Source organism: Callorhinchus milii, unplaced genomic scaffold, assembly GCF_018977255.1.
Source record: "Callorhinchus milii isolate IMCB2004 unplaced genomic scaffold, IMCB_Cmil_1.0 Scaffold79, whole genome shotgun sequence".
NCBI classification, from domain to species: Eukaryota; Metazoa; Chordata; class Chondrichthyes; order Chimaeriformes; family Callorhinchidae; genus Callorhinchus; species Callorhinchus milii.
Genome location: NW_024704820.1, coordinates 66,010 through 78,997, shown reverse-complemented (window position 1 = coordinate 78,997; position 12,988 = coordinate 66,010). Strand labels below are relative to the sequence as shown.

Genomic DNA, 12,988 nt, shown 5'->3' with positions numbered 1-12,988 from the left:
ACCGCCTTTTAAGTGAAATGGTACTATACTGCTGGGTGTTCTAATGGAGCTCTCCTTTTGTAAGATAGTGTCACACAAGACAAGTGGACAGACTTATCCTGCATGAAACATTCAGCAGATAGGTTTACAACAGCACACCTGTGAAGTGGATTTGCAGTAAAAAGAGAAAACCTGTAAGAAGGAAGGGATCTAGCCTACTCCAAACTCTCACTCCGCATGCACCCAGGAGGCTGAGCTAGCCAGCCAGATCCAGCCAGCCTGCCAAAGTGCCTTACAGGTTAACCTGGAATAAGTAGTTTGATCCTGAATGAGAGCTAACTTTCTTCAGTTGAATGTCAACAAGACCGAGGCCCTCCTAATTGGCTCCCGTCAGCGACTCCTCACCTCAGGCGAAGACAGCGTCATCATCCACGGTTACACACTCCACCTTGCTAAGCCAGTCCGGAACCTTGGGGTCTTGTTTGACCCTCAACTATCCTTTCTACCCCACATCTGTGCCCCACTGTCTCACACCGCAGGCCGCCAAAACCCTCATACACGCCTTCATTACATCAAGGCTCCACTATGCAAAGTCACCGCTTGTGGGCTTCCACAACTCCTTCCTCCACAGGCTGCAGATCATCCAGAACTTCCCGCACTAGGCTCCATGACCCTGTCACCCCCATCCTCGCCCAACTCCACCTGCTTCCCATCACACAGAGGATACAGTTCAAGATCCTGGTCCTCACCTTCAAAGCCCTCCAAGGTCTTGCTCCCCCCTACCTCTCTGACCGCCTAACCCCCTGCCACCCTGTTCGCTCCCTCTGCTCAGCGGGCTCCGACCTGCTTCGCATCCCCAGCCTTGCTCGCCCCACTATTGACGGGCAGGCCTTCCACCACTCTGCACCCACCCTCTGGAACTCCATCCCGCACTGCCTACGTCTCGGCCCCTCTCTCGCCACCTTCAAGACCCACCTCAAGACCCTCCTCTTCGACCATGCTTTCGATCTCCCTGCTTCACCCCCTGCCCTCCCCCNTCCCACACCCCGACCCTCAGCTTGGGTCCGTAACTCTGTCTGTCCAACGTTTTGGGATGTCCTCCCAATGTGAAAGGCACTATACGAATGTGATTTTGTTGTTGATTTGCAAACACAGCAGCCAATTTGCACACAGTAATGTCCATAAACAGCCATGAAATGAATGACCAATTTTTAAAATCAGGGAGATTGCTGGCCAAGGCACCAGAGGAAACTCCCTTCTTTTCTCAAATAATGCTGCAGGATCTTTAATGCCACCTAAGCAAGCAGGCAGCACCTTAGTTTAACATCTCATACTCCCAATAATGCCGCATAGCTAGACTATACGAGTTCCAAGTTCTGACATGGGGTTTGAACTCAGAACCTTCTGAATCATAGGTGAGAGTACTACCAGCTGAGCGAGACTAACACTAGGCTGGTGGTGGGTGTGGGTGTGTGAGAGAAAAGAAAAACGAGAAAAATACACAGGGGAAAACAGCAGGCTCTCTGGAGTTGAACTATGCTTTTTCATCACAACAGTACTTCTGGGTCCTTAATAATGGTTTCTGTCAAGATAACTATAGAGGTAAGAAGGCACATTCTTTCTCTATCCTCCCACCCCCCACCCAACCCCCACACACACACACACATTATAGTTATGTTAGTTTATGGAGGTAGATAAACAGAGCAGTAATATTCTCAGCTATAAACCTCATTGTAGGACATAGAAAGATGAAAGCTTGTAATGAGAGAGTGAGGGGCACTGCTTCTCACACTTTCTCCATCTTTTGGACCAAAGAATGCCAGGTGACCACAAATAAAAGTAGACAAGAGAAAGTTCTGTTGTGCATTAATCCCACTTTCCAGCTCTTTCCTTATATCTCAATGCTTTCACTCCTCAGGTGCTGACCCGGTTCTATTTGGAAAGATTCTATTGATCCTACCGCAAGGGAAAATTGCAGTAATAAATTCCATTCCCAAGATCCCTTCCTTAGTGACTCATCTTGATACTCAATATTTCCATAGCTAAATATATGCACAAAACAAAGCTCAGCAGTTTCCGGCCTGTTCCACTTTCCCACTCTGCTCGCCCCATCAGCTGTCAGACCTTCAGCCTTTATGCATCCACCCTTTGGAACTCCATCCCACAGTCCCTTCTCCTCACCCCTCCCAAGACTCTCCTCTCTCTCTTACCTCTCTGCCCTCCACCCCACCGAACCCTTCCTTAGTGACTCTTCTTGATACAATACAATATAATAATCCTTGCACTTGAAATAGCATCTTATCACGTCTTTGAGACGTCTCAAAGCGCTTTACAAAATATATTGTAAAGTGTAGTCACTGTATATTTTGTGGGCGAAACACGGCAGCTAATTGCACACAGCATATGTTAAATATATGTATAACGTTTCATAAACACAGATTGGAAAAACTCCCATTACTATTATGCATGGCCGTGCCACTTCCTACCTCTACGACCTACTAACCCCTTATCAACCTGTCCGTTCCCTCCGCTCAGCACGCTCTGGCCTGCTCAATGTCCCCCACCCTGCCCACCCCATCATCGGAGTTCGGGCCTTCTACCTTTCTGTCCCCACCCTCTGGAAGTCCATCCCATATGCCCTTTGCCTCACCCCCTCCATTGCCTCCTTTAAGTCATGCCTCAAGACCCTCCTCTTCAACCGTACCTTCGACCACCCTCCTAACCTCCACCCTCCCTGATCCCAACACCCTTCCGTCCCCCCAATCGCGTCCTAATCCCTGACTGTTCAGCACCTTCAGACATCCTCCCGACGTGAAAGACGCTTTACAAATGTAATTCTGCATTGTATACTGCTTAAAGGTGTAACCCTCAGGAATGGACAGCGCCTTGGGACGTCCTTCCGACGTGAAAGGCTCTATATAAATGTCATTTTGTTGTTGCTGCTGGCTTCCAGTCCTGCTTACCGCATTTCCATGCGCCAGCGCTCCTCCTCCTCCCTTCTTCTCCAGTATTCTTCCTTTTGCATTTGTTTTCTCATCTTTTCTTCTTGGATTTTTCTTGCTCGAATGCTTGGTTTTACTTCCACTTGCAATTCCGGATTTACTTTTTTCTTAAATATAAATTAAAAGTTCCACATCAATGTTTACATCCACCAGGCACGCACGGCGCCAGCAATGGGAATAATTTTGTTGACTCAACACGTACCTTATACTGCAGTCGATGTCTTCTTCCTTTCAGGTGCATTTCCTTTGCATTAGGATCGTTAAAGCTGCATTCACATAATTTGCAGTGGAAGCGAATCACTTTTCCTTCATCATTTCGAACCTAGGAAAACAAAGGAATGAGGTGACTAAAGCTGACATTTTTTTCAGAGAACAAGCTTTCCAAGATATTTTTGCACAGGAACATGTGTCCACTGAAAACGTTTGTGGTTGTTGCATGCAAGTACATTTTGAAATTTCCAAATATCACACGAGTTATCAGTAACAACTGGATTCCAAATAGGGATTTCTGACACATATAGATCATCATTGTGCTTAAGAGTATCCAAAACAGACTGAGAAACCACACATGTATGCCAACATAGTAGTTCCCACCAAGTCTGGAATGGAGTTTGCGCAAAATCCGGAATATACAAGATGCTGGCTGGTAAGCTAAGGCTTGGGGATTCCAGATTTGTTGGGGGTACCACAAGAGTTTAACCAGCTAAAACTGCATAGCTCATCACTGCGAGCGCTATCTGGCAGCTCACCTCCCCTCCAAAAATCAGGGAACATACTCATCTTTCTCTTTACCGAGTAAAACCTAGAGAATCACCAGCTTTTTAAATCTACATTAAATGTAGTAATTTTATGTTAACTTTTGTTCTCTCTCCAATTGTGACTCGTTCTATGTAGGTACGCATACAGATGTCCTTCCAGTACTTGTCCCAAGAGGCTGTTATTCATGTGCAAACCACAACAGTGAACACCCATTGGAAATTCCATTTGAGTGGTGGGAGGGGGGGGGGGGAATAGCAGTGGTTGCGTCTTTGTGATATGTCTGAACACAGACTCCATGGTAGTGGCACAGAGTAGAAAAGCAAATGGACAGTGATGAGGAACAGGAGCACAAGCTTCTCCAAACCACAGCAGAGAGATTTTCTACCCCCACCCCACCTTTACCACCAGAATCAGCCAACTCAGCACTGAGAAGCCATCAACACACAACCTTATGAATTTAATCTCAGCTATCAGAAAACTTTTTTTTAAAATGCTTTTATAAGTACATGTTAATTGTGAGAAAGTGAAACTAATTATGAGAAAAAAAGCACATCCCAGCTTTCTCAAAGGGCCTCTCTAAAATTACCTCTTCTACGTAATCATGACCAACAGGTTGGACGTCGTTCTGCAATGAAGCAAGTGTGGTCATCGGCTCCACCGCTGGCTCAGGTTTCATCTCTTGAATAGGTGGTGAAGTCACCCTGACTTCAGCTGCTTTGACCTCCTCATTTTTCGGCCCTGTGGTTTGCAACTTGTTACCCCCTGACGAACAGAAATCAATACGCGGGAATTACTTACTCATCTTAGCTGAATAAAATTTGATCTCCCCCCACCCCAGATGAGATAATTATGCAATTTTATCACAAAGAGTATTCAAATAGCAGAAAATTATATTTACGACATAGTAGTTGGTTATCATAAAATCTCAAACAGCATTACAAAAGGGCGCAATTGTTGCTTCCACATTCACTGCATTTGCGCAGGAAGGCCACCTGTCTCACTTCAAACACCAGTCGAACTTTCGCTCGCTAAAACAATGTCTTACTTTCAGGTCAATCAGATTACTGTTGAAATCAAGTCCTGTTGGCCGCGTGTGAGCAGCATGAAGGAAGCAACATCAGCAGGGATCTGACGATCGGAAAACAGCTTTTTTTTAAAAAAAAAAGCAACAGAAAAGCCTTGGCTAATGAAGCATTAGTGGAGTGCCCACAGCAAAGTTTTCAAGTGACGAACTAAAACCCCAAAGTAATTTCAATGGTAAATCCCAGTATTTGTACTTACCTACAAAGGTTATCTTCGGTGTTGTTGCTTTTTTAGGAGCAACCAGTTTGTTAGCAGCATTATTGACAGGTCCAGCAGTCACAGGGTTGGACTTTGCTGGAGCAACAGTGGGAACAGTAGCATTAACAGTAGCAGCAGCAGCAGCAGTGCTGCTGGTCCCTGTGGGAGGGTTTGGAGCAGTCGGCTTGCTGGAGGCTCCAGTCATTGTTGTTGTGGCGGTTTGGCTCACCACGCTTGGTTCTGTTGATGGAATAGGCTTGCCGAGCTTGGTATGCAATTTGACTACCTAGATTGCATAAAGATCATCAATTTGCTTTGTGACAGAATTGCAGCAGCAAAACAAGTATTGTGTAAATTCAGGTTTAATTAAAAAGATTACATTTCATATTAAGGGTCTAACACTAGAGCGTTTCTTCAGTCATTTGGCACTTAGTTTCAGTCATCATAATAATAATAGTAGTACTTAAATGATTTCACTGTAGGAATTTCCAAGTTTCATGCTGCCTGGCATGAGGAAGCCAATTGATCTCATCATCGCACACAATTCTTTGAATATATTCTTTCAAAATACAAGCTAAATATTTTCTAGTTTTCCTTGCATTGTGCCTCTTTCGTTGACCCTTGTCCAAACAAAATGCCCACAGTTAAAAAAAGAATAACCGTAACATTTTGGCAGGCAAAGTTGAATGCCAAGTGCATTCACTTACTCGGACTACAAATCATTGTATACATAGATCATTTTTTTTAAACAAAAAGGTAACAACAGTTGTACGTATTTAAAAACAAAAACAGAAGTCGCTGGGAACACTCAGTAGGTCAGGCAGCATCTATGGAGAAAGGAAAGTGAGTCAACTTTTCAGATCCACGACCCTTTGTGTTCCCAGCAACTTCTGTTTTTGTTTTCAGATTTCCAGCATCTGCAGTATTTCGTGTTGTACCTATTTACTCTTTCACTCTCAGCTCAAAAATAAAGCTGGAAAAAAATCCAAAGGAAGCTTTGTATCTTGAAGTAAGACTGGACGCACACATACACGCACGCTCACACACACAAATCAATCCCAAAATGGTCAGATTGCCAGTTGCAAACTGTGCTCAACAGCCATTGCTGCAAGAAACTAATTCTATTTCCATTAAAGCCGAAGAATAGCATTCATTCAAGCCACAATAGAATAAGTTTCACAAGCTTTTTCCATACACTCAAGTACATTTGAAAATACATTTTTGCAATTTCCCTCAAAAGAGCTTTCCCTGACTTTGATGGACATTTGCCGGAAGCTTAACAAACCAATTGAATTGGATAAGCATCTCCAGAACTAAATTATTAAAAGCATTTGAGTTATACAACTGCAAACAGCACATTTACCTTCTGGTGTTTTGCTCCACGAATATGAGCTGCATAAGCGTCTGCACCGGTGCAAGAAACGTCACAGAGCTCACAACGCAGCTGATTCTGAACACCTCGAGCCACTCCTGTGCTACTACTCTGGTTCGTGGATTTCAGAGCAGCTTCCTTCTTCTTGTGTTTTTGCCCTTCCAAATGTTCTCTGTAGGTCTGGTTACAAAACCAATGGATACATTATTCCCTCACTATCAATATAAACTCTTTGTTAAACTTGCTGTTCACAGATAGTAAAGTTTGCTTGGTAACGGATTATTAACAGATGAATCAGGGGTTTCAGAAATTATAAGGAACTTCTTCATTTACAAGGTTTCAAGGTGTGGAATTCATCACTACAGGTGCCTTTACTGAGACTGAATCAATAGATTTATTCAAAAGTGCATTGGACAAGTCGCTGAAGTAAAATATTGAGGGACATGGAGAAAGAACTGGAAAGTGGGATTAAAACTGGGAGCAATTTAAAAAAAAGAAAAAAAGAGTCAAACAGCACCTCTGTGCTACAAATTTGTGTTTCTACCATCGCTTAATGTTTTTCAGACTATTGTTTGCGTTATCAATCAGGAAATGACTTGTCTAGAAGACAATCTAAAGAAATGTTTAGGCATTAGTCCAGGAGATTGTTGGGGAACAGAGGAATCATCTTTCGGATGTTAGATTAAACCGAAGTCCCATCTATCTGTTCAGATGGATATTAAAGAACTCATGACAGTATTCAAAAAGGGAAGGGAGATTTTCCTGCCCCCATCCTCTGGAACTCCATCCTACATTCCCTTTGCCTAGTTCCCTCCCTTGCCTACTTTTTGAAAAACCTGGGGTCCTGGCTAACAATGCTCCAAAATAAATTAATCATTCATCTCCTGACTCCTGCTGTGGTTTTCCAACTGGCTTCTCAACCAAGCCAACCCCCAGCTTGGGTGCAAACCCTTATTGTCCACCAGTGTCCCATAGTTGACCACTCTATCCTCCATCGCCTGTCCTCCCACCTCAACCTTCAAGGCCCTGTCCTTGAGTGGTTTAGGTCCTACCTCTCCCACCGTCTTCATTTTGTCTCTGCAAACAGCTTTTCCTCCAGCCCCCGCACTGTCTCGTGTGATGTCCCTCAGGGCTCTGTCCTCGGTCCCCTCCTCTTCACCCTCTATGTGCTCCTCCTCGGTGACATCATCCACAGACATGGGGTTAACTTCCACATGTATGCGGATGACACCCAACTCTACCTTTCCTCTTCTACCCTCAACTCCACGACCCCCGATGTCCTGACAGCTGCCTGTCCGACATCGAGTCCTGGACGAGAGACAACTTTCTTCAGCTCAATGTGCGCAAAACTGAGGCCCTCCTGATTGGCTCACGTCAGCGCCTCCGCACCTCAGGCGCTGACAGCATCAGCATCCAAGGCTGCACTCTCCACCTCTCAAAGCCATCAGGAACCTCGGGGTTCTGTTCGACCCTGAGTTGTCCTTTCTTCCCCACATCCGCGCCACAGCTGGCACCGCCTTCCATCACCTCCGGAATATCGCCAGACTACGGCACTACCTCACCCCTCACGCCTCTGAACTCTGGTCCACGCCTTTATCACCTCAAGGCTGGACTATGGGAACTCTCTCCTCGTCGGCCTTCCCGGCACCTTCCTCCACAAGCTGCAGGTCATTCAGAACTCTGCAGCTCGTGTACTGTCCCGCACCAGACTTCGCGACCACATCACTCCCACTCTCGCTCGCCTCCACTGGCTCCCCATCCCCCAGAGGATCGAATTCAAGATCCGCATCCTCACCTACAAGGCCATTGCACTCTCCTACCTCTCCGACCTACTATCCCCCTATTTACCTGCCCCTATTTACCCTCAGTTCCTCTGGCTCCGGTCTGCTCCACATCCCCCGCCCTAACATCGGTGGCCGGGCCTTCAGCCTCTCAGCCCCTATAATCATGATATCATTACTCTTAATCTAAAACTCTGTGAGATGATGGTGATCTTGTGGAGTCCTGTATCTCAGTGGTTAGAGCACTCGCTTTGCAAGCGAGAGACCTGAGTTCAATTCCAGGCAGAGGGCGAAACCTTGGGCAAGTTTCCTTACTCCACACAGAGCCTAATAATAATCCTTCCAAAACCAAAAACAATAATAAATTGGTCATATTCAATCTACGCCTGTCTGTGGGACATTGCTGTGCGCAATTGGCTGCCACGTTCGCCCACAAATATACAGTCAATTCACTTTACAGTATGTTCTGTGAAGCGCTTTGGGACGTCCTCCCGACGTGAAAAGCGCGATATCAAATGCAAGGATTATTATTATTATTATCTTCTGTGAATAAGGTGGGGAGTGTCAGCGTGGCTCAATTGGTGGCACTCTCACCTCGGAGTCAGAAAGTTTGGGTTCAAAGCCCCACATTGGGACTTGAAACTCATATAGTCTGACACTCCCAATACAGTGCCGGGTGGATGCTGTATTGTTGGAGGTGCCATCCTTCGGATAAACATTAAAGAGAGGTCCTGTCTGCCTGTTCAGGAGGACGGTAAAGATCCCATGGCTCTTTTCGAAAAAAGGGAGTTTCTCCTGGTCAACAATCCCCCAAATAAAATTGGTCACTCACTCCATGGCAGTTTGTGGGCATTGCTGTTCACCGATTAGCTGCTGAGTTCACCAACAAAATACATAGTCACATTACTTTACTGTATATCTTGTGACATTTCGACAACATGATAGAGCTATATCGAATGCAAACATTATTATGATAAATGTAAAGTAGTATCATCAAATCAATACAGCTGCTCATTCCTGGCACTTCAGTATTCAACTAACCTCTAAACACCCTGCTCCTTCCACATCCTCTTTCAAGTTCTTTCTCTTCAAATGCTAATTTTAGATTAACATGAAACCTGATGTCAAAGTTACAGGCACATGCAGGGGAAGGGGGTGCGTAAGATTATATTTGTGATGCTTACTGTTTTTAGGATTTTTGATTGATTTTTGATGGTGCGGACTATTGTGTTATATGGTCATATGGTTTGAATACAGATTGTGAACTTTACTGTTCTTCTTTTTATCTTTGATAGACAAGTGTGTGTTTTTAAATGACTACCTTAGGACCCCTGAGAGGGTACATGTGCCAATTAGTATTAGCAAAGGTAAGAATATATTGGCCTGACCCCAGCTGAGGTCAGGTTCTGATAACCTTCCCTCGCTCCGTGCCTGGATGCATTGTCATCCTCCCATCTAAGAACTGAGTAATCATGTCCTTGAGCACAGATATGAAATCAAGGAGACTCAGAGAGAGAGAAGCGCACTCCTGGAAATCTGATTAGCTCAAGACTAAGAAACAGGAAAGGAATCCTCCCAATTAGCTGTACATATATCTCTCTCCTTAAGTTATTTTCCTATGCGAAAAGAGTCTGCTCAAAGATTGCTAGCAGCCTGCGAAGGGTGGGGGCAATCTCTGTGACAAGGAGAGGTGGAGTTAGAAACACATAAAAGATGTAACTTTGAAATAGTTGGGAGTTGTGTAGAGGGTCAGCACACTTCCCAGTGGAATCAATATCGATTCTAATGTATCTATGCGTATGAACAGGGGTGAGTGAATTTACTTCTAGAAAGAAAGTGACCAAGTGAAAGAGGATGAACAGTGGGTAATATGTTTTCGGTTCTGTTTGCTAAGCAGAGAAGTAATAACAATAGTGATGGTTGGTCTGTTTGAAAAGCAGAAGTCAGGTTAAGCAGCACAAGTGAGGTGTGTGCTAAGAGCTGATTGTTTCTGTTGAGTTTACAGGAGCCACTCTCTGTGATATTGAGTGATAGTTCTGTGATTAAGTACTGTTTTTATAGGATTGGTTGTGTCCGAGGGTTTACCGGGCTCCAGTCCTTATTAAGGTTTGTATCACACAATCAGTTGTCCCTGAAGGATTTCCAGGGGCTGATCTCTGCTGTGTATGTTGGGGTGTGTTCTCGGGCTTACTGTTTTGTCTGGAGTACTGAGCAATTCCTGAGTGCATATTGTTATTTCTCAATTATTTGATTCGTATATCTGTGTCGTTGTATGGTGCGGACTATTGTATTATATGGTCATATGGTTTGAATACAGATTGTGAACTTTACCGTTCGTCTTATATATATTTGATATTAGTGAAATAAACACTATATTCTTACCACCTCCTGTTGAATTATTAACGGGGAGAGGGGGGGAGGGATTGAAGAGAGAAAAAAAAGATAAGGTCTCTGTCAACGTCACTATGGAAGCTATAGTGCCTTGTCACCATGAATATACCATTCATAGATCAACAGCAAATGTTAATGCAACTGTTCTCCAGATTTTTAAAAATTTTCGCACAAAGCTGCATACTCTTAAAAATTGGTCACGACTGTTTGTGTGACACTGATGTGCGCAATTCACTGTCATGTTTCGCCCACAAAATATACAGCCAAATCACTTTATAGTATATTCCGTGAAGCCTTTGAGACATCTCGAAAAGGTGATAAAGCGCTACATTAATGCAAGAATTATTATTATTACTCTTACTAATGTATGGGCATCAGCAATCTTACAATGCCTTGCCATTCTTCCTGTGTGCAATCCTGGACAGTAACAGTAATTTCAGGCCATCATTCAAATAAAGTACTTTCTTAAATTTGTATTTTTACCTGAGCATATACATTACGTATACCGAAAACAAGCCTACATAAATAGGCAGATTGCTAAACATTTTTCAACAAAAGGTTTTACTATGTCAAATGTCGAATTACTTGGGTTTGTATAGAATGTAGAATTACTCAATCCACGACTGTTTGTGGGACACTGCTGTGCACAATCGACTGCCGCGCTTTGCCGACAATATCGTCAATCCACTTTAGAATATATTCTGTGAAGTGCTGTGAGGCATCTCAACGACATAAGGTGCTAAAACAAATTCAGGGATTATTATTTGCTGGTGCTGCAAGCTTCATTTGACTCAATTGCTTTCCAATGCACCAAAGTTGTTTGTTAAAATGTTTAAAGCACATTGGCACAGTGTACAGACCAAGCACAATTTTCATTGCTCATCAATTGTAAAACATTTCTTACCTGTGGCCCAGCACAACTAATCTTGCAAACATCACAGTAATGGATCTGAGGCTGTTTGGGTGGCTGCTTTGGTTTCTGTTTATTCTGAAATGGCACTTTCTTGGTGAAAGTGGTCCCAGCCCAAGCTGCTGCTTGTTTCTGTTGTTGCTGCTGTTGCTGTTGGTAATAGGACGATGCAGCAGAATACACTGCAGCTTCATATCCAGCATACGTAGCCCCTAAAAAATAAAGTAGAAACCTTTTTTGCCTCGCAGATCGATACAACAGGCGCGAATGGCTGAAACCAAGAAAGGTGAGAGTGGGTGTAATAATGCTTGAAGGGCCAGATTGTGCAATAATACTATTAGAACATACTACTAAATAGTCCCTTTCAGGTAGAGGTGTCCCATTGGAACTGGAGTAGTTTGATGAATAGTGTTCATGGTCCTTATCCAGATAGCATTGTGGATATTTCAACTGTTTTGCAAGGAAAGTGCTACGCAAACCAGAGAGATGAGAGTAACTTCAATTCAGATTTCAATACAAGGTAGGCATTAAAAACTAGTTTGTTTGCGTGCCTGACCCAAGAATAGACTTATATATGATAGATTTCATACAATCTCTTAAAAGTGCTTCTAAATTGCAAACCAAATTGCAGCCATCTGCACTCGCACACTAATGTGGTCCTGCAACAGCTCATCAGAAGGTCCAATACGAACACAACCAAAAACACAACACTCTGACTGCAACAAGATCTCACTAAGCAGCTGCTGTTAATCAAGACAAATATACCAATGTAATCTCAGTCCTGCAAGCTGTAATTTAACTTGATATTATTTGATATCTTCAATAAATTTTTAGAGGTTCTCACACGAAGCTTGTTTGGGTATAAATTAAGCCCACGCTTCTACAAGAGGCAGATTTAACAGTCGTAGAAAAGCTTCATTTAAATTATACCCACAAAGCCAACTTGATAGCCAAGTGCCCTGCAATAACAGTGCAATACTATAACAGTGGGGATATACATTTAATTTTCCATATTCCAGTGACAGCACAATAAGGTGAGGCACAAACTTCAGTTTTTAACCCCAGACTGAACTTGGGACACATCCTGGCAGTTGCCTCATGGTGACATTAATCAAGGCTTATTAATAAACCACTTTAGGTGGGGGGATACAGAATGCACAATTATGCATAAAAATGATTTCTTGACAACAAAAACTCCGTTCAAAACACTGCAACCAAAAAGCCAAGAACAAAGACGCACAGAACCTCCAATTCAAGGGAGCTGGGGAGCACAATGGCTAAGCACTAGCTTTTCTGCTCAGAGACCTTGGTATCAAATCTACTCCAGATTGATGGCTGTAAGGGTCCAACATTAAACTGGTTGTTGGCACTTCTCAAGCTGGTTCCCAATGGATGTTGGGCAAATCCATGTTTAATCCTACAGTACCTAACCTGGGAGTACTCATTGCTGACACTGTTCCAATTTCCAGTCTCAACATCCCTTATCTTTACAAGCAAAGAAAAAAGTCTTTTT

At 43.6% G+C, this 12,988-nt stretch overlaps 1 protein-coding gene across 3 annotated transcripts in view; it reads right to left on the bottom strand.

Moving 5' to 3' along the window:
• The window catches only part of zfr (zinc finger RNA binding protein), a 44,297-nt gene that overhangs the window by 16,808 nt on the left and 14,501 nt on the right, over positions 1 to 12,988 (bottom strand). For all 3 annotated transcript variants that reach the window (XM_007897156.2, XM_007897157.2, XM_007897158.2), the window contains exons 6-11: positions 11,470 to 11,687; positions 6,385 to 6,573; positions 5,022 to 5,307; positions 4,327 to 4,502; positions 3,184 to 3,303; positions 2,943 to 3,088 (exon numbers count right to left, since the gene is read on the bottom strand). In XM_007897156.2, coding sequence (XP_007895347.1) covers positions 2,943 to 3,088; positions 3,184 to 3,303; positions 4,327 to 4,502; positions 5,022 to 5,307; positions 6,385 to 6,573; positions 11,470 to 11,687 — 1,135 coding nt within the window. The remainder of the gene's footprint in view (positions 1 to 2,942; positions 3,089 to 3,183; positions 3,304 to 4,326; positions 4,503 to 5,021; positions 5,308 to 6,384; positions 6,574 to 11,469; positions 11,688 to 12,988) is intronic.